Source organism: Leucopleurus acutus (assembly GCF_964270905.1).
Source record: "Leucopleurus acutus genome assembly, chromosome: 15".
Taxonomy (NCBI): domain Eukaryota; kingdom Metazoa; phylum Chordata; class Mammalia; order Artiodactyla; family Delphinidae; genus Leucopleurus; species Leucopleurus acutus.
Genome location: NC_139157.1, coordinates 14,644,942 through 14,671,754, shown reverse-complemented (window position 1 = coordinate 14,671,754; position 26,813 = coordinate 14,644,942). Strand labels below are relative to the sequence as shown.

The window sequence follows — 26,813 nt, the reverse complement described above, 5'->3', positions numbered from 1 at the left end:
TGGCTGAGTATTATTCCATTGTGTTTATATATACCGCATCTTCTTTATCCATTCATCTGTTGATGGACATTTAGGTTGCTTCCATGTCTTGGCTATTGTAAACAGCACTGCAGTGACCACTGGGGATGCAGCCATTCTTTTTTAAATACATGGACTCCCGTATTTTTTTTTAATTAATTAATTAATTTATTTTTGGCTGTGTTGGGTCTTCGTTTCTGTGCGAGGGCTTTCTCTAGTTGCGGCAAGCAGGGGCCACTCTTCATCGCGGTGTGCCGGCCTCTCACTGTCGTGGCCTCTCTTGTTGCAGAGCACAGGCTCCGGACGCGCAGGCTCAGCGGCCATGGCTCACGGGCCCAGTTGCTCCGCGGCATGTGGGATCTTCCCAGACCAGGGCTCGAACCCGTGTCCCCTGCATTGGCAGGCAGATTCTCAACCACTGCGCCACCAGGGAAGCCCGATGCAGCCGTTCTTAAAGGCCTCCCCTCAGTGGGTTATTAGTAAGCCTCCCACGTGAACTCTGTGAGAGCTGCGAAATGGAACACTTTGCTTCAGGAAGTTCCACCTCACTCATGGGTTTTGGTTGCTCAGGCCTGGGCTCTGTCTGATACCCTCAAGGTGCTGGATTCAGCTCCCCCCATAACATGTGACCAGGAGCCTGGCGATAAAAGTCCACTTCACACTGTAGTTTGGGGGGTTATCTTTAAAGCCAAGTGGTGGGGAAAAGAAAAGGAAATTAAGAAGCTCCTTCTTTCAGGTACCCTTTCCCTCATCAGAGACAATCTCCAGGTGCTAATCTGGGTGTTAATACTGTACTAATCTTGCCTTTTTATATTCTGTACTTCGAATGCTTTGACATCTGGGGCCTTGCTGACCCAGGAAAGACTGGGTCCCAGGATTAGCCAATTCCTAGTAAATGACTCTCCTGGGTGCACAGCTTTCATAAGCAAACCAACCAATACACAGCCCACAGCCCAGCCACTTCCTCTATCAGGCTTTTATGCTCTGGCCACTATCCAACTGATCACCCCAGGGTCAGGTGGCAGACAACTAGAGATGGCTCCTACACTCCAGAACCCGCTGACATTACTCAAACTAGCTTGCTTACCCTGCCTCACCCATTCCTTCCTGTGGAAAACATGTTTTCCCCTGGCTCTCTCTGTCTCCTGACCAGCCCTGGTGCTCCCTGGGCGGCCCTGCATGGCATGGTGTGCCCCTTCCTCTCAGAAACTGTGAGTAACACAGTTTCAATGTCTCCTGATCCGTTGGCCTCACCATACCTGAATGATAATATAACCTATATTTTTAAACAGATCCTGAGACCCTAGAGTTTTAACATCCCAATCACCTGAGGAGGTCCCTGCCTTAAAAAAAAAAAAAAACCAACAATCTCCCTGGCCAAGAGAAAAAAGGCTACTGTCTTGAACACTCACTAGGTGTTACCCTGAGAAGGTGAACAAAACCACTGCAATTTCAAAGCCATTCCCTTACTTTTAAGGCCCTTATAACCACATGTACACACACACTCTAAGGAAACAGTAGCAAAGAAGGGATTCCTTATTTGGCATTCATTCATCCATTTCCCATACGTTTAGTGAGTGATTACAGTATGCTAGACACTGTTCTGGGTGCTGGGATACAGCAGTGAATGAGACAAGACTGAGTCTGTGCCCTCCTAGAGCTTCCATTGTTGTGGTTAAAGATGCTGAGGAAATAAACAAATATCCAGTATTATCCCATGTAGTAAAAGGTGCAAAGAAGAAAAACAAATCAGGATATGGGGAAAGAGAGTGAAGCAGGTTAGAGGCATGGGATGCTACTTTAGGTAGACCGGCCGAGGAGTGCCCCTCTGAGATGGGGACCTTGAAAAGGATGTTGGAGAGGAAGTATACAAATATGAGGAAAAGTGTTCACGAGAGAGGGAATAGCACTGAGTCAGGAGCAGGGCACCATGCTGGCAAATTGCTGAGGCTAAAAGATATGTCACTTCCCCGATTATCCTAACACAAATGCTGACCCTGTCATGAGGAGTTTCGGGTCTTTCGACAGGCATCCTTGAGCTGTCTGCGTGACTGTTTCCCTGGGGCCAAGGAGGCCGGTTGGTTTTATTTTCCCTCCTTATAAATCATACAAGTCTTATTCTCCCAGCCAACCACTCGAATACATTGTTTGAGCATGTTATTCAGGATTTTTCTATGCTTATATTAATAAGAAGGATTTTCTGTTTGAAAAAGAGAGTCCTGCTTTCTTCTCTGTATGTCCACACCCTGTGCCAGGTAACGCCTTGCAGGCAGTTGGTGCCAGTGGATGTGGGCTGAATAGAACGCCTTGCTTCCTTGCCTGCCGTAACTGTAGGCACATCACCGGCCCTTGAGTATTTCGCAGCCAGGGGCTCGTTGATGCTTGTTCTGTCTGGAAGCTTTTGGCTGAACTTTCATCCTTGTTGCCTTGTGATTAATTTACCTTTTGATTAATTTTAATTTGACCACTGGGTCTGCACCTAACAAGAGCATTTAGGGGCTGCCTTTGAAAAAGTTATCTTTTGAGTGGATGGAGGGATAGCTCTTTCCCTGTTGTCATGTGATCATGAGATCATTGGGGTTTATAGATCAGAATTGCTTAGAGTGGTATGAAATTACTAGTTTTTACGGGACAGCTGTAATTGCTTTCTCTTCAGCTTGGAGAGCTGTGCAAGGAAAACGCATTCGTGCAAGGACAAATCGTTACTCTTGAAGAGACTAAAAATGTCCATGAGATGGAGGCAAAAGCTAGCAGAGAAACAGTCATGAGGCTGCTTCAGAAGTAAACAGAGAGCAGAAAAAAGCTGCCTCCTGCGCGGAGGAGAAAGAGAAGCTGAACCAGGTACAGTATGTGGAGCGTGTGTGTGCATCTGGGATCATGTTTATGAAGCAGAAATTGAAAAGCAGATGTGGATGAGCACACTGGTGTTATTGACTGCAGTTTCAAAGGCTCCTCTCAGCAGGAGGTCTGGGGCACCATGGGAGTCAGTGACCTGATCTGGCCATTGGATACAGTTTTTTTCTAATTAGAAAAAAAGAAATACAGAACACTTAAAAGTAAAAAGTTTGTAGCCAATACGTCTTATTTGGTTAAACTGTAAGGATTACAAAAATTTCAAATTAATTTTTGAACAAATAGGTAATGCATTCACAAGACACAAAATTCTAAATGGACACAGGGGAATGTGATGAGAAGTTATCCCCCAGTCCCTTCCCCCCAGCCACCGAGCGGGTCTCTCTAGAGGCAACCTGTTAACAATTGCTTATATACCTTTCTAGAAATATTCTACCTATATATATGCATATGTTTATTTTTATTTATTTTTAACACAAATGGCAACATACTCTGCACCTCTATGTTTTTCTTTTTATTTACTTTTTTAAAAATTGGTAAGACACTACACACTATTATACACAAGGCTGCTATGAATAATCTGTCAGTTCTCATATGTGAGACTATATCAGCAAGACAAAAATCCTAGAAGTAGACTTGCTGGGTCAAAGGATATGGGGTTTGTAATTTTGAGAGATATTGCCAAAGGGAAGTGACTCTTAATTCCAAACTTTTATTTATCCAATGAATTGCTTTACCTTTTAAATTAGCTGGAGCCTGTTTGAGCATGGGAATTAATACGGTATTAACACTATATAATCCTTTAATTATATTTAAAAAATTTTGTGTCAAGGAAACTAATTATGGAATTAATAATAACAATTAATTTCCAAAAGCAAAAGTGAGCTAGTGCAATCAGTTAATAAAATACGTAGGAGAAAGTTGAAGAGTAAAGGAGATGGAGTTTAAAATTAAGGAATGACTAATGCTGAAAAAGAGAGGCTCCATGAAGGGTGAAGGTTCAGTGGTGTCCCACAGGCTGTGACGGGGGTTCTGGAGTTGGCAGGATGCAGTAGAAGGAGCCATCTTTGTGGGATCATCTCTTAGGTCTTCCAGGTCTACAGTGACTTCACTGCCAAGCTGAGGTAATATGAGAAGTTGGAATATGAAAGTGATCCACAGTAATGATAATAATTTCTATTTCCCCCCAGTTCTCTGTATCAAAAGCCCTTCTTACCACTGGATTTCTTCTTCTGTCACATTAACTTTGTGAAATGAGTAAAAATTTTATCACTGTTATCAAGTCACTTCAGTCATTTGAGAACCTTGTCTTAGTCTGCTTCGGCTATTATAATAAAATGCCATACACTGGGTGGCTTAAAAAACAGACATTTATTTCTCGTAGTTCTGGACATTTAGTGACCTCATCTAAATGCAATTACCTCTCAGTGGTCCCATCTCCAGACACCATCACGTTGGATGCTAGGGCTTCAACATATGAATTTTGAGCGGACACAATTCAAATAACTCAATTATTTTTCTCTAAATTTTTCTTACAGAAATTTTCAAACATGTATAGACAGGAATACAATGAACATCCATTTATTACCCACCCAAAGGCAACAGTTGTTAGCATTTTGCTGTATTTGCTTTATTACTTTGTATACACACACACACACACACACACACACACAAAATAGGTTTAGACATCATATGTATTGTTTCTGACTACAGCAGCATATATATTCTAAGAATAAGGACATTACCGTACATAATCACAATACCATTATCACATCTACAAGTCAACAATAATGCCACAATATCATCCTTGGAGGTTATCAGACCCACACGTTTTTTGTACTTCTTAAGAGGTGGAATTTAATTCCCCTCCCCTTGTGGGCTGGATGAATTGACTCACTTCCAGTGAGTGGAATACGTCAGAAGTGGTGGGATCTCACTTATGAGACTGCGTTATGAAAACACTGTGGCTTTTGTTTTAGATACACTCTCTTGAATTCCCTTGCATCGTTGCTTTTGAGGAACACCAGCTGTCATGTGATGGGGCCCTCAGGTAGTCAGTTGCCTGGCCCAGGTGCCCAGGAACCGAGGCCTATCAGCTACCATGTGAGTGAGCTTGGAAGTGAATTCCTCCTTCAGATGATCTTGAGGTGACAGTAGCCCTGGTCAACAGCTTGACTAGAACCTTCTGAGAGACCTTGAGTCAGAAACACCCAGCTAAGTCAGTCCCAGATTTCTGGCCCATAGTGCTGTGAGATAATAAATGTTTGTTGTGTTAAGCCACTAAGTTTGGGCTAATTTGTTACACAGCAATAGCTAATCAATAACCATCTAATATTGACATTCAAATTTCATCATTTTCTACAAGAATGTCTTTTATAGCTGTTTTCTTCCCCAAATTGGGGCTCAGCCTAGGTTCATTGATTGCATTTATTTGTTATGTTTAGCCTTTTATAGTTTTTCAAAAAATATCATTGACTTATACAGAGTACAGAGCAGTGGTCTGATTGTTTCTTCAAGATGTTATTTAACTTGCTCATCTATGCCCTATACACTTAAAGTTGGATCTAGGGGCTGTATTGGTTTCAGGTTAAACCTTTTCTAAAAATAATTAATTAATTAATTTATTTATTTTTGGCTGCGTTGGGCCTTCGTTGCTGCACATGGGCTTTTTCTAGCTGCGGCGAGTGGGGGCTACTCTTTGTTGTGGTGAGTGGGCTTCTCATCGCGGTGGCTTCTCTTGTTGCAGAGCACAGGCTCTAGGCACGCGGTCTTCAGTAGTTGTGGCTCGTGGGCTCTAGAGCGCAGGCTCAGTAGTTGTGGCGCACGGGCTTAGTTGCTCTGTGGCATGTGGGATCTTCCCGGACCAGGGATTGAACCTGTGTCCCCTGCATTGGTAGGCGGATTCTTAACCACTGTGCCACCAGGGAAGTCCCCAGGTTAAACCTTTCTGGCAAGAATATTTCAAAGCTAAAGTTGTATACTTCATATTGCATTGCATTAGAAGCAGATAGTGTTAGATTTTTCTATTGTTGCTGAAACTAAGTTTGATTGCCCAGATCTTTAGTGTAAAGGTACATTTTTTTTCCTTCAGTTAAGTAAGGTATCTGTGGGGTGACCATTGGCAGGTTATTTCTGTTCTGCATCAAGTTGACCTAGTGATGTTATCATCCATCGATTCTTTTCTGGATTAACTTACATCAGGGGTGGCAAAGTGGTAATATTCTAATTTCATCCTTCCTTCTACTTATTAGTTGACATTCTTACGTAAAGAAAAGCTTTTTGTTTTCTTACCTTTTATTTTCAATTCTGTGGACACATGGATTTTTATTTATTGACACTTACTATATTATAATCAATTATTCTCCTTCTGGCTTTCCAGTCCTCCATGTTTGTCCAGGACGAGTCCCTACAAGATGATCTCTGTGACCTTATAACCTGACTCCTTTAGTCTTTCAATGCTTCCTTGCCTTTTGACAGAAGATGATATCTTAGTCTCACTTACAATTTTCAGACCACAGAACTAAAAGCAGCCTATTCTCTATGGAGCTTTGGCTCCTTTTACTGGGGAATGGTGCTTAGAAACCAAGATTCAGACTTTAGGTGTGCTCATTGCTATTGGGGTGTCATTGCTTTCAGTGGACAGAGCTAGAAATACTTTTCTTAGTAATAAATTAATACTGGTATTTTTAATTAAAAGTAATATTCTAGAGTTAATTAGAATATTACTTTTAATTAAAATTAATTTTAAAAATAAAAATTTAAAATTAATTAATTTATTAATAAATTAATATCTTTTAACTTTATATTAGTATCTTTTGGATATTAACAATAATATTTACTCATTTGATTTGTCTTACAATATACATAAAATTATTTCAAAATTACACTTTCAATATTCCACCTATAAGTAAACCTTCTTAGTGAAGTTTAAGACTCTCAGACTTTTTATGTTAGTACTATCAGCAATCATTAGTATAATAGTCACCATTTATTAATCACTTGCCATTAACATAGTCATTTTGCTAAGTGCTCAGAGAGGTCAGGTACTTTGCTCAAGTATGCACAGCTGTTAACTGGCAAAGTGACTTGAACCCTGGTCATTATGTTGTTGTGCTTTTATCAGTAATCCCCTTTACATGTATATTCATAGCTACTTCCTCCATACAAGTCTGGTGCCAAATACTATTTGTCAGTGGAACAATAAAAATAAGTAGCTATGCAAATTTCCTCAGTGAATGAATGATTTTAATTTGATTATAGATAGTAGTTATCAAATTATCAAGCCTTGAAAATTATGAAGAATGAGTTTGTCTATAAAAGTGTGTTTCTGGAGATGAGCAGTAGGAAATGACAATGTATTGCAAAAGCACATTAAAAATACAAAACTTATTCCTCTTTTATATGTGTCTTTACTTGTAAATGACTGATGATGCAATGTTGTTCAGACTTGTGAAACACATTCACTTTGGGATCAAGTTCCTGCCAAAATAATACAAATTATTAAAAAAATATGGGCAGTAAAGCACTTGAGGTCTTTAATAAAGTGCTCATTCATGGGATTATGACTCCAAAGATTTACTACTGAAAAACACTGTCAAGTGGTTTTACTGACACATTAATGGTCTCAGGAAGAGTTTTCATAATGCTTTCTAAAGCTCTGTTTTTGAGGTTGGAAACTTACTTTATTAATAAAGTCCAGAATGACTGCAGAGGTAGAAGTATCCACGGGGCTGAGGTGCTGTTTCTACCAAACTCAGCTTTTCTTATTATCTTAATGATTTTTTTAAGTTACTTTATGAAAATTCCCAAATAAAAATCCAGGTGATTTATTATACATATGGATAATATATTATTTGACAATCTTTAATAGTTAAAATTGCAGTACGTTTTAAAAACTTTTATAGATTGGCACCTTTTGTTGTTGTTGTTGTCGTCTCGAAATAATCTAATGCTGAGAAAAGTAGTCATTTTATCTACATTAGCCACACACGTTTCCTATAGACCAGACATTTCAATCAGTGAATCAGAAATTAAACTTACATAATGGATTTAAAACAGCTTATTTTCCGTCACACTTCACGTTTTCCTTAATTCTAGTGGCCAGAATTGAAGCTAGGAGAAAGAATATTGGTTTTGGAGTCAGCAGGCTTGGTTTGGAAGGATGTCCCTTCTGCTTTCTTGGTTTGTTGTCTACAGCAGAGTGTGTAAGAGGGGAGAGGATAAGAGAGACACACTGAGCAGGGTGGCTCAGAGGCGAGGCTCTTGGGTTTTTAAAATAGGCTCCAGAATCATTTGGCTGTGTGATCTGAGGCATATGACTTTACCTCTTTGAACTTCAGTTTCTTGTATGTAAAATGGGAAAATAATTTAAGGATCTACCTCTTACAGTTATCGTTAGGATTGAATGATGTAATCTACATATGGTACTCAAGACAAGCCCAGCACATAATTGATGCTCAGTGTTTTAATTTCCTTTTCCTAGTTATTTACTTTTATCTAGGGATTAAAATAAATGTATGGTTATTTTAAGAGTACAGACATATGGAAAGAGTTCCTGGAAATGAGAAATTATCAGACAGGATAAATTACTAAAGAAGTTAAAGTTCTCTTTAAAATCACAGAATCACAATGTTGGAAGTGACCCTAAGGTCTTTTAGAATCTAGATCATCAAACTCTCTATTTGAAATAAGAATCATCTCTAAAATGTCCCTGTCTGGCTAGTACCCAGCCTTCCCTTGAACTCCTCCAGAGGCAGGGAACTCACCGGAGGTCCACTTCCTCTGTGCAGTCTTAATTGTTTGACAGTTCTTCACTGTAGCAAGTCAGGATCAAAATCCCTCTAATTCACGTCCTCCTCCTGTTTCTCTCTTTTTTTCCAGTTTAATGGAGATATAATCGCTATACAGTACTGTATAAGTTTAAGGTGTAGAGCATAATGGTTTGACTTACATACATCGTGAAATGATTACACAATAAGTTTAGTGAACATCCATCATCTCGTATAGATACAAAATTAAAGAAATAGAAAATTTTTTCCTTGTGATGAGAACTCTTAGGATTTACTCTCTTAACAACTGTCCCGTATAACATACGTTCATTATACTTATCATGTTGTACATCACATCCCTAGGATTTATTTGTCTTTTAAGTGGGAGTTTGTACCTTTTGACTGCCTTCATCCAATTCCCCCTTCCCCTACCTCCCACCCCTTGTAACCGATGAGTTTGTTTGTTTTTGAAGTATATTTGTCCTACAACACTATGTTAGTTCCTGTTATGCAACATAGTGATTTGATATTTCTGTACATTTCAAAATGATCATCATGGTAAGTCTATTTACTGTCAGTCACAATAAAAGGATATTATGTAATTATTGATTATATTCCCCAATGTACATTTCATACCCATGACTCACTTATTTTGCAGCTGGAAGTTTGTACATCTTAGTCTCCCTCACCTACTTCTTTCCTTCCCTCATCCCCCTACCCTCTGGCAACCACCTGTTTGTTCTCTGTATCTATGACTCCATTTCTGTTTTGTTATGTCTGTTCATTTGTTTTGTATTGCACATATAAATTGCACATATAAATGGAATCACACAGTGATTCTGTGTCTTTCTCTGTCTGACTTATTTCACTTAGCATAACACCCTCTAGGTCCATCCATGTTGTTGCAAATGGCAAGATTTCATTCTTTTTTTATAGCTGAGTTATATACATTCTTATAGCTGAGTTATATATATATATAATGCTGCAAGGAACATAGGGGTGCATATATCTTTTCTAATTAGTATTTTCATTTTCTTTGGATAAATATCCAGGAGTGGAATTGCTGGATGATATGGTTGTTCAATTTTAATTTTTTTGAGGAATCTCCATATTGTTTTCCACAGAGGCTGCACCAATTTACATTCCACCAACTGTGAACAAGGGTTTCCTTTTCTCCACATCCTCACCAACACTTGCTATTTGTTTTCTTGTTGATAATAACTGTACTGACTGGTGAGAAGTAGTATCTCATTGTGGTTTTGATTTTCAGTAGTGATGTTGAGCATCTTTTCATGGATCTTTGGTCATCTGTATGTCTTTTTGGAAAAATATCTATTCAGGTCCTCTGCCCATTTTTCAATCTAGTTGTTCTCTTTTTTCTTTCTTTTTTTTTTTTTTGCGGTACGCAGGCCTCTCAGTGCCGTGGCCTCTCCCGTTGCAGAGCACAGGCTCCGGACGCGCAGGCTCAGCGGCCATGGCTCACGAGCCCAGCCGCTCCGCGGCATGTGGGATCCTCCCGGACCGGGGCACGAACCCGCGTGCCCTGCATCGGCAGGCAGACTCCCAACCACTGTGCCACCAGGGAAGCCCTTTTTTTTTTTTTTTTTTTTTTCTGATGTTGAGTTGTATCAGTTCTTCGTATATTTTGGCTTTTAACCTGTTAAAAGATTTATTGTTTGCAGATATCTTCTTCCATTCAATAGGCTGCCTTTTCATTTTGTTGATAGTTTCCTTTGCTGTGCAACAGCTTTTTAGTTTGATGTAGTCCCATTTGTTTATTTTTGATTTTGTTTCCCTTGCCTGAGGAGACAGGTCCAAAAAAATATTACTAAGACCGATGTCAAAGAGCACATAGCCTATGTTTTTTTTCTAGAAGTTTTATGGTTTCAGGTCTTACATTTAAGTTTTTAATCCATTTTGAATTTATTCTTGTGTATGGTGTGAGGAAGTAGTCCAGTTTGACTCTTTTGCATGTAGCTGTCCAGTTTTTCCAACGCCATTTATTGACGAGGCTGTCTTTTTCCCACAGTATATTTTTGCCTCATTTGTTGTAGATTAATTGCCCATATAAATGTGAGTTTATTTCTGGGGTCTCTATTCTATTCCATTGATCTACATGTCTGTTTTTGTGCCAATACCACACAGTTTTGATTACTGTAGCTTTGTGTAATAGTTTGAAACCAGGGAGCATGATGCCTCCAGCTTTTTCTTCTTTCTGAAGAAGGTTTTGACTATTTGAAGTCTTTTGTGTTTCCATACAAATTTTAGAATTATTCGTTCTAGTTCTGTGAAAAATAACATTGGTATTTTGATAGATATTGCATTGAATTTGTAGATTGCCTTGGGTAGTATGGTCATTTTAACAATATTAATTATTTCAGTCCATGAGCATGGTATATTTTTTTTATCTGTTTCTGTCATCTTTAGTTTCTTTCATCAGTGTCTTATAATCTTCTGAATACAGGTCTTTTACCTCCTTAGATTTATTTCTAGATATTCTATTCTTTTCGATGTGATTGTAAATGGGATAGTTTTCTTGATTTCTCTTCCCAATAGTTCATTGTTAGTATATAGAAATGCAACAGATTTTTGCATATTAATTTTGTATCCTACAACTTTACTGAATTCATTGATGAGTTCCAGTAGTTTTTTGGTGGCATCTTTAGGATTTTCTGTGTATAGTATTATGTCATCTGCAAACATGACAGTTTTGCTTCTTCCTTCACAATTTGGATTCTTTTTATTTCTTTTTCTTGTCTGATTGTTGTAGCTAAGACTTCCAATACTATGTTGAGTAAAAGTGGCAAGAGTGGGCATCTTTATCTTGTTCCAGATCCTAGAGGAAATGCTTTCAGATTTTCACCATTGAGTATGATGTTAGCTGTGGGCTTGTCATATATATGGCCTTTATTATGTTGAGGTATGTTCCCTCTATGCCCACTCTCTGGAGAGATTTTTTTTTTAATCATAAATGGATGTTGAATTCTGTCAAAATTTTTTCTGCATCTATTGAGATGATCATATGATTTTTATTTTTCAATATATTAATGTAGTATATAACACTGATGGATTTGGAGATGTTGAAACATCCTTGCATCCCTGGGATAAATCTCTCTTGATCATGGGTATGATCCTTTTAATGTAGTGTTAAAATTGATTTGCCAATTTATTGTTGATGATTTTTGCATCTATGTTTATCAGTGGTATTAGCCTGTAATTTTCTTTTTAGTGATTCTTTGTCTGGTTCTGGTATCAGGATAATACATGGCCTTGTGGAATGAGTTTGGAAGTGTTCCTTCCTTTGCAATTTTTTGAAACAATTTGAGAAGGATAGGTGTTAACTCTTCTCTAAATGTTTGGTAGAATTCACCTATGAAGCCATCTGATCCTGGAATTTTGTTTCTTGGAAGTTTTAAAATTACTGATTCAATTTTATTACTGATGTTTGGTCTGTTCATATTTTCTATTTCTTCCTGATTCAGTCTTGGAAGATTGTATGTTTCTAGGGATTGGTGCTGGCTGAGTGGCCCAGGGTGTCCCAGAGCTGGTGTTGGCTCCTTCGTGTGTGGGCTGGGTCCTGACATGGCAGGTTCCTGGGTTGCAGTGGTCCTGGGTCTGTTGTCTGCCTGCTTGTGGGTGGGGTTGGTTCCTGGGGTGGCTGGCTGAGGGGCCCAAGGTATCTCAGAGCTGGTGTTGGCCTCTTAGTGGCTGTGGCCAAGTAATGTCAGCTGGCTGCTGGTCTTGGGGGTTCCAGGGCTAGTGCAGGTGCACAGGTGGGTGGAGCCTGGTCCTGGGCATTCTGGTGGGTGGGCTAGTGGATTTTGGGGTTCTAAGACAGCCAGCCAGCTACTAGTGGTGCTGTATCCCTTCCCAGCTAGCTACTTGGCCTGAGGCATCCCAGTACTGGTGCCAACAGGACGGTGGGTAGGTCTGGGTTCTGGCGCTCATAAGCTAGAGGAGCTCACCATTCTAAAATGGTGAGTAATTAAAATGAAAATAAACACTAAACTAATATATGCTCGTATTATAAAAGATTAAAAATGTTCATAAGGCTCCAAAGTAAAATTAAAAATCATCTCTCCTTCCACTTCTAGCCTCAAACTCTTGTTTGAACCTCTGATATTACCATTAAGACTTTAAAACAATACATTTCTGTTCCTGATTCAACAACCTGATATAGTATTTTTAGATGTTCTGCTGTGATATATGATGAATTTAACGCCTCTTACTTTTTACTCCCATCGTTCTGCATTCCAGTTTTTATTTTATTATTGTATTTACCTTGTCAAGGTTTGTAATATTTTCATTCTGTTCTGTAACTATAATTAAGTTTTCAATGCTTTGTCTTTAGGTTCATTCAACACATTTAAAGTAAATTAAAACAGAATTTAAAATAACATGATTGCATAAATATTTTTATTATGGGTCTAATCCTAGCATATGATGCAGAACTCATTCCATTTTGACAATGTCCCTCTTAAAATTTCAGCTGGGAACTGTCCATGGTCCTCCAGGCACAGTCTGACCAGTTCAGGGCAGAGCGTTTTGCAGTACTGAAGTGAAGCCCAGGAACACACTGGCCTCATGGACAGTTAAACTTATTGTTAACTTGTATCGGGTTTGTCAATAATGGGAATTTCAAATTTAAGTTGAATTCTTATTATTTTCCAAGGTTGATTATGCCACTGGGACAGCTCAGATTTGGGAAAGGTCTTCCTCATTTTGAAGTAAAATGTTACTCTGCAGCTTCCACTCTAATAGATCATGGAATTACAGGGCCAAAGGATATTGTGCATATTACATGTTTTAGATATTTATATCAAAATTATACCTATTCACACTTCCACCAGCAATGTATGAGAGGACATGTTTGGGGGAATTTCTGAGTTTATTTGTTAATGTTAACTGTAGTAGGTAGAAATAACCAACGAATTTTTAATTTTATGAAATTTGTCTAGGGTTGGATGAATTAAGCTCAAGCCAGAGGTTTTCTACCCTGATGATAATTAGTCATTTTAGTTTTGAGAGGCAGTTTGATTTCAGGCATATCCAAATCCATAGGATGGTTAGCAACATTGTAATAGGAATCAGTTGTGTTTTAAAAACACAAACCTTTGAATGATTTCATTACTTAATGCATTTGATTGGGAAGTTAAATTGAACACCTTGATCCTATTATTTACAAATGTTTTTGTTAAAAGTAATTGTGAAGGGGTCATTATACTTTGTCGCATTAGTAGCACTGAATCTAAAGATTTGTTAATTAAAAAATTTTTTAAAGTGATCCCTGTCACTGTCTTGATAGGGTCTGTGCTCATTTGCCTGTGCGATTTCTTCTGTGGAGGTCAGCCCTGATTTTCCTCTGAGGGAGCTACTTGTTTCTTGTTCTGTGTGTCAGTGTGCTCTGACAGCAGTCCCGAGGTCCTGGCCGGCGACACCAATGTCACATTACTTCAGTGTATCCTTGAGGTAGCCATGCAACAAGACTACTCTAGCCGCTGTCTCCCAATAGCTCTACAAGTAATTGCATTTTCAGTCTGAGGACATCTGTTTCCAGCAGATCGGCCGCGTGCCTCTGAATTCTGAAGCGCTTAATCAGAACACTGGGGGAGCAGGTCCCCAAGGCCTTGTCGCTGGCTCCCGAGTCTGCATTTCATATGAGAAACAGCATATAGTTCTGTGGGCTGAAATGTGTCCAGAAGAAAAAAAATCTGACCTGCTGCCATGTGCCACTATATTCTATGAACACAAAAGAATTTTCTGATTTTTATTAGACGTAAGCATTGGTGCTTTGGATTTGTTAAAGAAGACTGTTTTGACCCTGGTCTCTAAGGCAGTGAGAAAACAGTCTGATATTGGGGTGGAAAAAATGCCTCATAGCTGAAATATTTTAATGGTGTTTATTGGTCTCCTGCTGTAAGCTGCTGATTGATTAGTTTATTCCAAACTGACAGTAAGTCTATAGTACTCAAGTGTCTGATATATTTTTTGTGTATTTTTAGGATCTTTTGTAAATTCCTGGTTAAAAATGTCTCTCCATTGGTCATGGAAACTCCCCTCTTTTGCATTAGGGACTTTCTTTCAATGTAAAAGTTAATATGTAATTTCCTATCAAGTTTTAGAACTCTGAGGGGATTAGGATTAATTTTCATCCCTGCATCATCGAATGTAGGACCTCAGTTTTCTAACCACACATTAGATGGTAGTTTCTGAGTAATACATGGGCCCAATTTATTATCGCCAAGGCTGATACTGGTTACTCTAATTGAGCAGCTACTGTATTACTATCTGAAAAGAAATCTGTAAAGTGTTAAAATATTGTATTTGTGATAAAGTGTACATAATTTAATTAGCAGTAATAATGGGACTTCTCTGCACAGATGACTGGTTTGGAAAGGCGGTGGGGAAATGGAGCTGGTGCCAGGACCTGGAGAAGCAAAGCATTTCACAAACTAGTTTCTATAATTAGTTTAGTTATTACATCTCAGAAAGGGGCAGCTTTCTCTAACTACCTACATCCACTGGATGACTTTTCATTCAAATTGATGCCCAAGACTTCCTTGATTTATAAAAAAAATCACCAGAAAAAAAAAAGGAAGATATTCGCTTTCTTTTTTTTAAAATAAAAGGTAGGAGGTAGCATTTCAAGTAACATTCTTCCTGTCTTCAAGCTCTAATGCAAAAGGATGATTGCATTTTAACTAGCAGCCTGAAATGTCAACTGGCCAGCTTAGACGTAGAATCTGTTATTTGACGATATGGTTTCTGTTTAGTTATTTTTGCCCCTAACATACTATTTTAAATAAAAACCAAAAATATGTTTGCCATTTACCTAGACTACAGTATTATAGCGGTGCTGGCTAACCGACTGCTTAATCTTATTTGATGTGAATTCACTTAATTGGGAACTTGATGTCCACAAGTGTTTTTTTTTTTTTTTTTAATGAATTTTAAAGATATCCTTTTTATGCCTCTTTGGACCATTCTACATATAGTAAATAGAAGTAGGTGTACTGGTAACTTTCTCAATGCCCTTTATTTTTACAAACCTAATCATACATATCATATTCTTTGAAGTTATTCTTCTCAGCATGGTACTCTATCTCCCTCTAACTTTTAATCCTCCCACCCACCAAATGGCTACTCCTTTCTGTTTCCTTTCTTTAGGTCCTATCAGTATTGGTTTTATTTTTATGAGACAGGGGGATACACAGTCAATGAATATTGAAAGAAAGATTTTACTCTCCTTTTTTTTTTTTTTCGGTATGCGGGCCTCTCACTGTTGTGGCCTCTCCCGTTGCGGAGCACAGGCTCCGGACGCGCAGGCTCAGCGGCCATGGCTCACGGGCCCAGCCGCTCCGCGGCATGTGGGATCTTCCCGGACCGGGGCACAAACCCGTGTCCCCTGCATTGGCAGGCGGACTCTCAACCACTGCACCACCAGGGAAGCCCTACTCTCCTTTATACAATGATTTTTTATGATACTTCTACCTGTTATTTAAAAGAGTTTTAAGGGGAGACATCTTCATTGAAATAACTTTTAGTGACTTATTAGGACTCTGAGGGTTTACTGTTTACTCAACATCAATTTCCATTTATACCAAACTTAAGGACACATAGGCCTGTAAACATATTCTGTATATGGATCGAATCTAGTAGTATGTTAGCCAATGATTTGTTTTTATTAACTCTTTCCAGAGGTCCACATAGAAAAGGCTTATATGTCAGTTTCCTTCTTTTTTTTTCTAGCCCTGATTTTATATCCCTTCTCTTTTTCAGACATCTAAATTTACCTAACATAGCTTTACAATTGAACAACTTTATGAAGAGAGGATAGGGCACCTAAAATTAAAAATGGAATGAGCATTTAACCCTAACTCCTTGAACTTATTAGCAAGCAAGGTAAATGAGAAGCAAATGCAGGTTCCCCTCCTTAGCTGATAATGCTACTGTCCTCACTTTCCGAAATTATTTTAGGACGTGCTCAGTGCTGTAGAGGAGAAAGAAGCTCTTGAAAGGGAAGTTAAGATCCTCCAGGAAAGGCTGCTTGCTGGCCAGCGGGTCTGGGATGCCTCAAAGCAGGAGCTGAACCTCTTGAAGAGAAGCTCTCTGGAGTTGGAGAAGAGTTTGAAGGCCAGTGTGGCTGCAGCCACAGCCTCGCAGAGCGAGTACTCCTCATTTAGGGAGAAAATTGCAGCCCTCCTGAGGAGCAGCTCGGGCACGCTTAGGCCCACGGAGGATGCCATTCTGGAGAGGATTCGAGACATGGGCGACCGGGAAGAGAGCGGGAAACGGGTGAGTGGGTGATGGCTGCGTACAGGCTTCTGAAGGACAGTCAGATGCTTCATTCAGCATACTCAGTAAGTGGGTGGGTTGTCTGAGTTAGTTAAAAGTAGCATTTAAATGTGGTTGTACTACTTTCAATTATATGTTATAGTCCCGAAGCCTGACCGCATACTACCATGCGGGTTCTGGACTCAGAGCTCCCCGGGCTGAATCTTGGTCTCTACTGCACACTCACTTGCTCCAGATGGGACATTGGGCACGTTCCTGAGAGGACAACCTCTGAGATTTTGTTTCCTGGCCTGCTGTATGGGAACAGCCCAGGGTCCACACCCCTTGTCTGCAAACCTTGGAGCCTGCTGTGGTTTTGAATTCAGAATTTTTTAGTGTTTAGGAAGGTAAAATTGTCCCCAGAAAGGTAATGGAGAAAGCACCCTTCCATATTCCTCCTCAGTGGGGTCTGGGACAGCACCCCATAATCACCACATTCATCTTCTGTGGCAAAAGCTGTGAGCAGCTCTGCTGCCTGGGACCCACCAAGACTGTGAATAGCCTCGGTCACTTCAGGTCAGGGTTTGTTGCCAAATCCTGTTAGGTCAAGCTTTGCTAGCAAATAACTTTTGGAAAAAAACCGTCAGCTTTCAGATCCTTTTGGATTTTGCAATTGTAGATAAGAGTTCCTGGACCTGCAACTGTATCTGCCTCTTCAGGTTGTTGTTTGTTGTAAGCATTAAATGAAAAAAATTGTTAGGAAGTCCTTAATACACTGGCAAATAGCAATACTAAACATTAACTATTGCTGCCCTGGCCCCTCCACCCCTTCTCGCCTCCTTTTCCTGATGTGTTGGTACCTGGAACAGTCTTTCAGGGGACCTATTTAACACGTGGATTTAAAAATGGCTGAAATCACACATATGATTGAAGCTTGCTTAATTTTGTTACCTTATTTATATTATTAACAAGTCTCATTTTCTATAAAGCTTTGCTTAGCTGAGTTAATTTCAGCCCACACTCTGTTTAAACTATCCTCAAATCCAGATTATTGAAGTCCTAAGTAATGAGGTTTTAAGGTAAATAATATCCAAATTCTATGTATAATTCCATTAGGAACTATTTCTTCTATTGAGTTCATTTTTTTGCTTGAAAGGAGAAAATGCACTTTTCCTCCTTTTAATGATCCTAAAAAACTCAAAGTGATCACTAACTCAAAGTTCAGGGCTGCATTTGTAAATTTCCTTTAGTGATGAAACTTCTTTTAAAAAATAAATTTATTTATTTATTTATTATTGGCTGCATTGGGTCTTCATTGTGGTGCGCGGGCTTCTCACTGCAGTGGCTTCTCTTGTTGTGGAGCACGGGCTCAAGGTGCACAGGCTTCAGTATTTGCAGCACGTGGGCTCAGTGATAGTGGCTCGTGGACCCTAGAGCGCGTGGGCTTCAGTAGTTGTGGTGCACGGGCTTAGTTTCTCCATGGCATGTGGGATCTTCCTGGACCAGGGGTTGAACCTGTGTCCCCTGCATTGGCAGGTGGATTCTTAACCACTGCGCCACCAGGGAAGTCCCGATAAAACATTTTTAATTCCCTTTAAAACTGCAAAATTCACATGTACTCCAGGAGCAGCCCTAGTGACTCCTTTGTTCAAGTGTAGGATTCTCTGTGGATATAAAACGTTCACCCCTGTAACATGTGTGGGTCTCTGAGAGTGACTCAGTTTATCTTGTGATGCAGTACACATATAGGTCCTGGATTGGGGAAGGGAATTATTTACAGGACTGGGAAAAACTTCAAGTGACTTACCTTGAATAGTAATAGACGTACTCCAACAGCTAATGGATCTTTGCCATTTCATTTTATTGCTTCCCTCTTCTATTTTCCCAAATGTTTTCCTAAAACTATTTTAATTCCAGCATGTGAAACATGGCATAAAGTTGTCAGCATGAAGTATATGTTTATTTTCTAAAGCAAAATGATGTAAATTGGTTAAGCTGGATATGCCTTCTCCCTCTCCTCATAAAAATGAGAATGATTCAGTGTTTTTAGTGCCTTTGTCCACCTTTCCTACCCTGTAATTTTTTTCAGTAGCTGCTCTCACTATTTAGAAGCCTGAAATCAAGCATATAGCTGGCACCTTGTGTGACTCCTCTTCAAGTAAAATCAGGAGAAAATGGGTTCCATATATTGTCTTAGAAATGTTTCTGAAGAATGGGAGCTTTGCAGTTTGATGAATCTGTTTGTTGAGGAGGCTGCAACGCCCTGCCAGCTGCCGTGGATAAACACACAGTCCACTCTTGAGTAATACCCTTGTGCTCAGGGCCTGGCAAATTCTCCCCTTCACCGTGACTCCTACTTACTGAACATTGCTTTTCTTGTTTACCTCTTCGCTATTCATTTTCACTCTCCTCTAGTTGCAGTTCGGGGTAGAACTCAGGACACGACCCACACTTTTTCAGTAAGTCATTTCTACTTGTTCCATGCTTTCCTGATTATAACAAAATCTAATTTTCTTTTTAAATGCTTTACTATATCTTAGAGCAGGGTATCTCAGCTATTGACATTTTCTGAGCTGGATAATCCTTTGTTGTAAAGGCCGTTCTGTGTATTGTACGATGTTTAGCAGCATCTCCAACTTCTACCCACTAGATACCGATAGTACCTCCTCTTCTCCCCAGTTTGTGACAAGCAAAGATGTCTCTAGACATTGCAAAATGTCCCTGGGGCTGGGGGGTGGGTGGTGAAATTGTCCCTAGTTGAAAACCACTCTCTTAGAGGAATGTTCTACTGTCGAGTTCCCAGGAATTCTAAATGAGTATTTCGATGTTGTGCAGCCTGAAATTTCAGGACACTTGTAACAAGTGCTTTTGAAATAATGATTTCTTACACAATGACAGGAAGCTGTGACGTTTTCAGATTTTAGTTTAGAATCTTGAGGCAAAGTGTTTTTTTGTTTGTTTTTTAACTTTTAGATGTTTCCAAACTGGCTAGTCACCTGGCTGAGAATTGATCTGTACAGAGAGGACAGGACCATGAGTGATTTCCATGTCGTCTCCTTCATTATAGACAAATTAGTACAACCTTACAAAAATTTATCTAGACAGCTCGTCTGTTCTGCTTTAGAGCGCACACAAGGCTGTACATCCTCCACTGGAGCTTTTCCAGTCTGGTGTGGGAGCTCTGGGGAAGCAATCCGATGCCGTAAAGGACCTGAGATGTTTCTGCAGCTCCCACACTCCCCCTTCTGATCTCATCATTCTGCTCTGTTCTTAATCCTCCAATATCCTAAACCAAACGTTTGCCCAGAAGCTTCAAGTAGACTTCCTTTGACATTTAATTGTCCAGTATTATGTTATATAGTCACCCCTGGCTACAAGGGCATCTGGGAAAAGTACACAGATAGAGATTTCAGCTCTCCCAGCCTCTATAGTGTATTAATTTCCTAGAATGGCCATGACAAAGTACCACTACCTGGGTGGCTTAAACAACAGAAATGTATTGTCTCACAGTTCTGGAGGCTTGAAGTCCAAAGTTAAGGTGTTAGAATTGGTGTCTTCTGAGTGCCGCAGGGGAGAACCTGTTTCGCACCTCTCACCCCAAAGTTAAGGTGTTAGAATTGGTGCCTTCCGAGTGCCGCAGGGAAGAACCTGTTTCGCACCTCTCACCTGGCTTCTGTAGCCTCAGGTATTCCTTGGCTTACGGATCATGATCTCTCTGTGTCTTCACATAATTTTCCTTCTACTTGTGTGTCTCTCTTGCCAAATTTCCTCTTTTAATAAGGACACCAGTCCTATTGGATTAGGGCCCATCCTCAAAACCTCATTTTAACTTGATTATCTCTGTAAAGATTCTGTTTCCAAATAAGGTCACATTCTGAGGCACCAGGGGACCTCCCCGCATCTCTTTTGGGGTGACCCAATTCAAGTCATAATAAAAGTTGACATACACAACTTTTATTATGTATGTCATACTTTTATTATGTATGACAGGTGTAGGGCTAGCCTGTCCCTAAAGTTGGCCATACCTACTGACAAGAAGGAAGGATAATTTGATTGGTTCCTGTTAACTTAGTTTTTGTATTTCTTAAGTGAAAATCTAGTTTCAGTAATCAGAAGAGAATTGTCCATGTCCAAAAGGCACTGGCCCTTAAGTGACCTGAGTGGCTCTCTCTTCAGTTTTGAGCTCTCGTGTTTCCATTGGGTTTAATCTTAGGGCAAAAGTTGCCTCTCTGGAAAAATCAACAACTACTTGTCCTTGGGAAGTAAATTAATTCTGTGATGTGAGGGCATTATGACTTCACTTCCGAAATCCAAGCTGCGTGTTCTGAAGTATGGTTTATTTCAGGGCCTTCTTTTTGTTTTTAAAAAATTGAGATATGTATTCTTTACTACAATCCACGCCCTCTTCCCTGCCCTATTCCATGCATCTCTAGTGTTGAAATCCCTGGCACATCTTGTGCCACAGAGTATCAGGGATATATTAACAAATGATACTAAGAAAAAGGAGGAGAAAAAAAAAAAAGGAAAGAAAATCACATTTCTTGGTGTGAGAAACACAACAGAACTTTACAGTTTCGATGGGACACGTATTTTCACCCGGGCATTGGCATTTGGTGTTCCCAAGAACTGAGTCAGATTGGAATGTTAATTTATTTAAATAAAAATATGTAAATTTAACTTTGAAAAGACTTGGTGGTACCATATTCATGGAGATCTAGGTAAGCGTATGAAGGTAAGTTCTGTGGTGCATAGAATATAGGGAAGTTCATAGCTGTTTGCTCCTCTCTGGACGCCAGAATCTTGGCAGGGAGGTTGGGTAGGTTCTGCACAGGTCAGCCATCCTGGTGTTTTTAAAAGTTACACTCTGCTGAGTCTGCAGATTCCATGGAACGCTTTCAGGTCCACCCAGGGTGACCTCTGATTCAACACATCTATTCCTTATTTGTCTTTACCAGAAAGACTTCTAGTTGAAAAACAGGCTCTATGGGCTGAAAAGAGTTTGAGAAACACGATATAACATAATTCCTGAAAGGCTCCATAAACTATGACAAAAGCAAAGGACTGAGTGAACCCACATACTGGAGGAGTAATACTGATGATAAAAGTGGATGCAGCTAAGAATAGAACTACCATACGACCAAGCAATCCCACTACTGGGCATATACCCTGAGAAAACCATAATTCAAAAGGAGTCATGTACCACAATGTTCATTGCAGCTCTATTTACGGTAGCCAGGGCATGGAAGCAACCTAAGTGTCCATCATCAGATGAATGGATAAAGAAGATGTGGCACATATATACAATGGAATATTACTCAGCCATAAAAAGAAATGAAATTGAGTTATTTGTAGTGAGGTGGATGGACCTAAAGACTGTCATACAGAGTGAAGTAAGTCAGAAAGAGAAAAACAAATACTGTATGCTAACACATATATATGGAATCTAAAAAAAAAAAAAAAAAGGTTCTGAAGAACCTAGGGGCAGGACAGGAATAAAGACGCAGACGTAGAGAATGGACTTGATGACATGGGGAGGGGGAAGTGTAAGCTGCGACGAAGTGAGAGAGTGGCATGGACGTGTATACACTACCAACTGTAAAATAGATAGCTAGTGGGAAGCAGCTGCATAGCACAGGGAGATCAGCTCGGTGCTTTGTGACCACCTAGAGGGGTGGGATAGGGAGGGTGGGAGGGAGACGCAAGAGGGAGGAGATATGGGGATATATGTATACGTACAGCTGATTCACTTTGTTATACAGCAGAAACTAACACACCATTGTAAAGCAATTATACTCCAATAAAGATGTTAATAAAAAAAAGTGGATGCAATATGTTGAACTTCAGTTGGGTGTGGAATACCGGGCTACTCGGATTATCTAATTTAGTTCAGCTGCTCATCATATAGCAAAGTCTATGAGTTTCAGAGAGGTTAATTTCTTGCTTCAGTTAACACACTGGTAAGTGGTAGAGTGAGAACTTGAAATCAGGACTGTCTGACTTTAAAGTCCCTGTTCCATAGTCTGGTCTACATCAGGTGTCTGCTTCTTCCTTCAGGGTCATTATCACTCTCTGAGTCTAGTTACTGCACTTGCTCAAGGTCATTACTGATTGATTTCCATTGAAGACTTTGCTCTCCTCTGGTAAGGTCTGCAGCGTGTTGACTGTGGCTAAGTGATCACACAGTTTGCCATCTCTCCAGCTGAGATTTTCTGCATCTGTTAGCTCTTTGGTTTCATTCTCTTTGCCAGGTGAACCGTGAGATAGGAGAACTGTGGAAGGATCTTCAGGTGGAAAGACTTACTTTCTACTGGGAGTCCAGTGTGAAACCACATTTTCAGTTGCACGGAAACGTGTCATCCCTTGTACAACATAGTATCATTAGACAGCGCCTTAGGAGCCAGTATCTTGAGGACGTTGTTTGATAGCCCTTGTTCTGTAGGTTACTTTGTATACGGTACTTAATGCATTTTTGCATTAAGGTCAGATCTACTATTGCACTAAAGGTAGGAAACATGAAATGAGGGTTCTTAAAGCCTCATAGTCTATCATGAAATTATAAATTTCCTTTGGAAATGGAATTCCTTGGATATGATGCTGAGCAGCTTGCCATCAAATAGCTGATTTCAAACACCCAAAGGAGTATAGAATTAATTGAATTATAGGCCTCGGACCTTGAGAGCCTTAGAAGGACAAAATTAGAGAGTTCAGAGATTAAGTAATTTAACCTTCCTTGACTGGCCAAATTCTAGCCTTCTCCAGTGACTGGGAACTCCACTGCCTGACATGTGAAGATGCTTAAAATATGAGGTAAAAACAAACCCACAGAACTGCATATAAAATATCTCAACTATATTTTAGCAATACATACAAATAAATTATTAAAAAATATTAATAGTTGTTGCCTCTGGGTGGTGGGATCATGGGAATTAGTTTTGCTTATTTACACTTTTGTTTTTGTCCGTAATGAATCTTCTTATACAGTGAGTATGTATCACTTTGAAATTCTTGGGGCTGGGGGAAATTCTTTACCTTAGAGTAAGATTCTTTGATTTATACCTTTTGGTCCTCAACTTGAGCTCTGAGGGCAACTCAGAACAAATCCTGCTATTCTTCTATATAATCGCTTTTTAAAATAGTTGAAGACAGCTTGAATGTCTTCTTGCCTTTAAATTTGGTTGTTTGTAGATAGGCAAACAGGAATATTTTTTTTTTTAACCTGAGACTGTAAGCCTGAGACCGTCAAGATATATTAATTTCTGTGAGAATGGTACTGAGTATTATGTAAATATCTACTACTTTTCCCCTTTCTTCTTCCAAAATAAACCATCAAAGCCAAACAAATTTATCACCTCAAACTTGGTGTTTTTTATCGAATTCAACATTTTCTGAAAATTGGATTTGGCAGAATCAATTTGAGTAATCTCAAAGTGTACTTGAGGTGTTTGGTAAATTTAAGTTCTTGGTTTAAGGGAAGGTCAGGACAGAGAGGGAAACTCCAGGAAAGGATGGAAGCGTTGGGCAAGGTAGGGGGTTGTGTAGAGTTTTGGGTCCTTTAATGGAGAAATAGTGATTTTATGCTTTAGAAGAGGAGGTGGTGATCAGATTTCCTTGCCTTCTTATACTCTGCTATTGACCGTATTTAGAGTCATTATATTAGTGGAATTTTGCCCTTTCAAATGCTGAAACGATGACATTACTCCAAAACTATTCAGCACAGACGCAGTACCACTGCAGTTCAGTGCGTGAGTAACCAATATGCAATAGAAAGTTCTAAAAAAAGCTTGAAAAAATATCTTTCTGCCCTTGAATTCCTGATAATGTCTCAAGGTTACCTATCAAGATTACCTCATTGTATAATCTTAATCTGGTATATGTGGTGAAAGAGTTTCTCTGGAAAACTCAAAGTACTTTGAAAACTCAAAAGTTTTCAAAGTACTTTCTGTCTGAATTCTTTTTCCAACTAAGCTTTGAAACTCCTAAATTAATAGTAGTTTTAGGAGTAAGTGTTTTCCCGAAATACTTCTCGAGGAACCTGTTTAAGGAATTGTATAAAAATTAAAAATACCAGTAAAATATTTTGTTAGCTAACGAATGTAGATTTATTTCAAGCAGAGGCAAATACAGCTATTTTTTTAAGTTAATTGTTGCAGAGAATCTGGAAGCTGGTGTTAGAAATAGTTTTGTCCCTTCGGCTAAGCAGTAGATTTTAACACTTTGTTGCATCTGAAACAAGGCTTATCCTTGTTCTGTTTCTTTGTTTCCAGATGGTCTCCCAGCTTGAAGCCCAAATATCTGAGCTTGTTGAACAGTTGGGAAATGAGTCTGGGTTTCACCAGAGAGCTCTACAGAGAGCCCAGAAAGCAGAAAAGAAGTTGGAGACTCTTCAGGGTCAGCTGACACATCTGGAGGGAGAGCTGGTCTCTGGAGACGTTTTGCGAGACAACTTGAATTTCGAGAAGCAAAAAGTAATAACCTGAGGGCATGTCTGTGGGTGGAAACATCTGCTGCAGTATAAAATTTCACCTGGAAATATTTTGAATTTTGCAGTACTTTGGTAGATTGGTTAAGTTCTGAGTTCTGAGTAAATTTCAAGGAACAGTGGATGTTGTTTTGGTGTTCCTTGCTATTGTTTGGAGCTTCCTTGATTCAAGTTAATTCAATTAAATTCAACAGGTATTTATTGAACGTCTGTTATATATGAGACTCTGAAGGTTTGGGGGGTAAGGTATAACACGCAGTTCTTGACCATAAAACCTCATGATTCAATAGAGGAGACAGACATTCAAATAGTTTTCTGTACTATAAGGCTATAAGTGTTATAATAGATGTATTGATCAACAGAGTGCTCTAGGAGTCCAGTGAAGGGAGTGATAAATTCTGGATGAGGGGAGGATTTTACAGTGGAGGAGATAATCGAGTTCACCTTTGAAGGATAAGTAGGGTTTTAGTGGAGAGAAAGAGCAGATACTGTAGGGGAGACAGTTTGAACAAAAGCATGAAAGTTGCAAGTGCGTAGTATATTCAGAGAGCGCAGAGTAGCTGTTGCCATGTGGCTGGAACGTGGCATTCTTGGCGAGGCTCTGACAGGCGAGCAGATTGGAATGGCTTGGATTATGAAGATTGAGTTCTCTTTATTCTGTAGACTATGACGTGTAATAAGTGACTTCTGAACATCACAGTATTTTAGAAAGGTCTCATTACTGTGGAGCTGGGATTGCAGTGTGGAGAGACTCAGAAACGATAGTGGCGACAAGGAAGGTAGAGTGAGAAGAGATGGGGTCTAAGCTTAAGATTTGACCCTGGGAAGACCATTGGTGACATCTGAGTGGCAGTTTTGGTAGAACGGTGGAGAATAGGAGGGGTGACTAGGAAGAGAAGGGCTAGAGACTTATACGACTACCAAGGCTGGTGACCAAAGAGAAAAGAGGCATGAAGCCAAAGCTATGACGAACAGGATCAGAGCAAGGTTTTATCGGACAGAATGGCAAGGTACATGTTTGTACCTTGTCACGGGCATCTGTAGGGGAAGAAAAAGAGACAAATGGGCTCAAGAGCATAGGTGCAGAGTTTGGCATGAAAAATACTCTTCAGTTGAAAATCCGTACTCTGGACACTCATTCATTTTCATCCTCTGTACTTAAAAAAGTTGAGGAGGCATCATGCCTGTGTTGAGGGTTGGATATGCAAAGATGCCTAAGAGGTGTCTGTGGGAAACCCTAGTGTCATGGATGAGATGGGCAAATAAAGGCACAATTAGTACAGTTAGTGCTACGATCGAGACAGGTATACAATGCGACAGGAATCCAGATAAAGGAGTAATTACTTCTTCCCTATTTCTGTGTGTGAGGAAATGAGCCATATTCACACAAGCGGTCACATGTGAGAGGGGCCTGAAAGAAT

General features: G+C 39.7%; 1 protein-coding gene across 1 annotated transcript in view; it reads left to right on the top strand.

The window, feature by feature from the left end:
• Positions 1–26,813, top strand: part of CCDC170 (coiled-coil domain containing 170) — an 84,957-nt gene that overhangs the window by 39,312 nt on the left and 18,832 nt on the right. Inside the window, 4 exon segments of the mRNA XM_082855527.1 lie at positions 2,675–2,786; positions 2,789–2,859; positions 16,617–16,934; positions 25,178–25,378. Of these exon segments, the coding sequence (XP_082711653.1) occupies positions 2,675–2,786; positions 2,789–2,859; positions 16,617–16,934; positions 25,178–25,378 (702 nt within the window).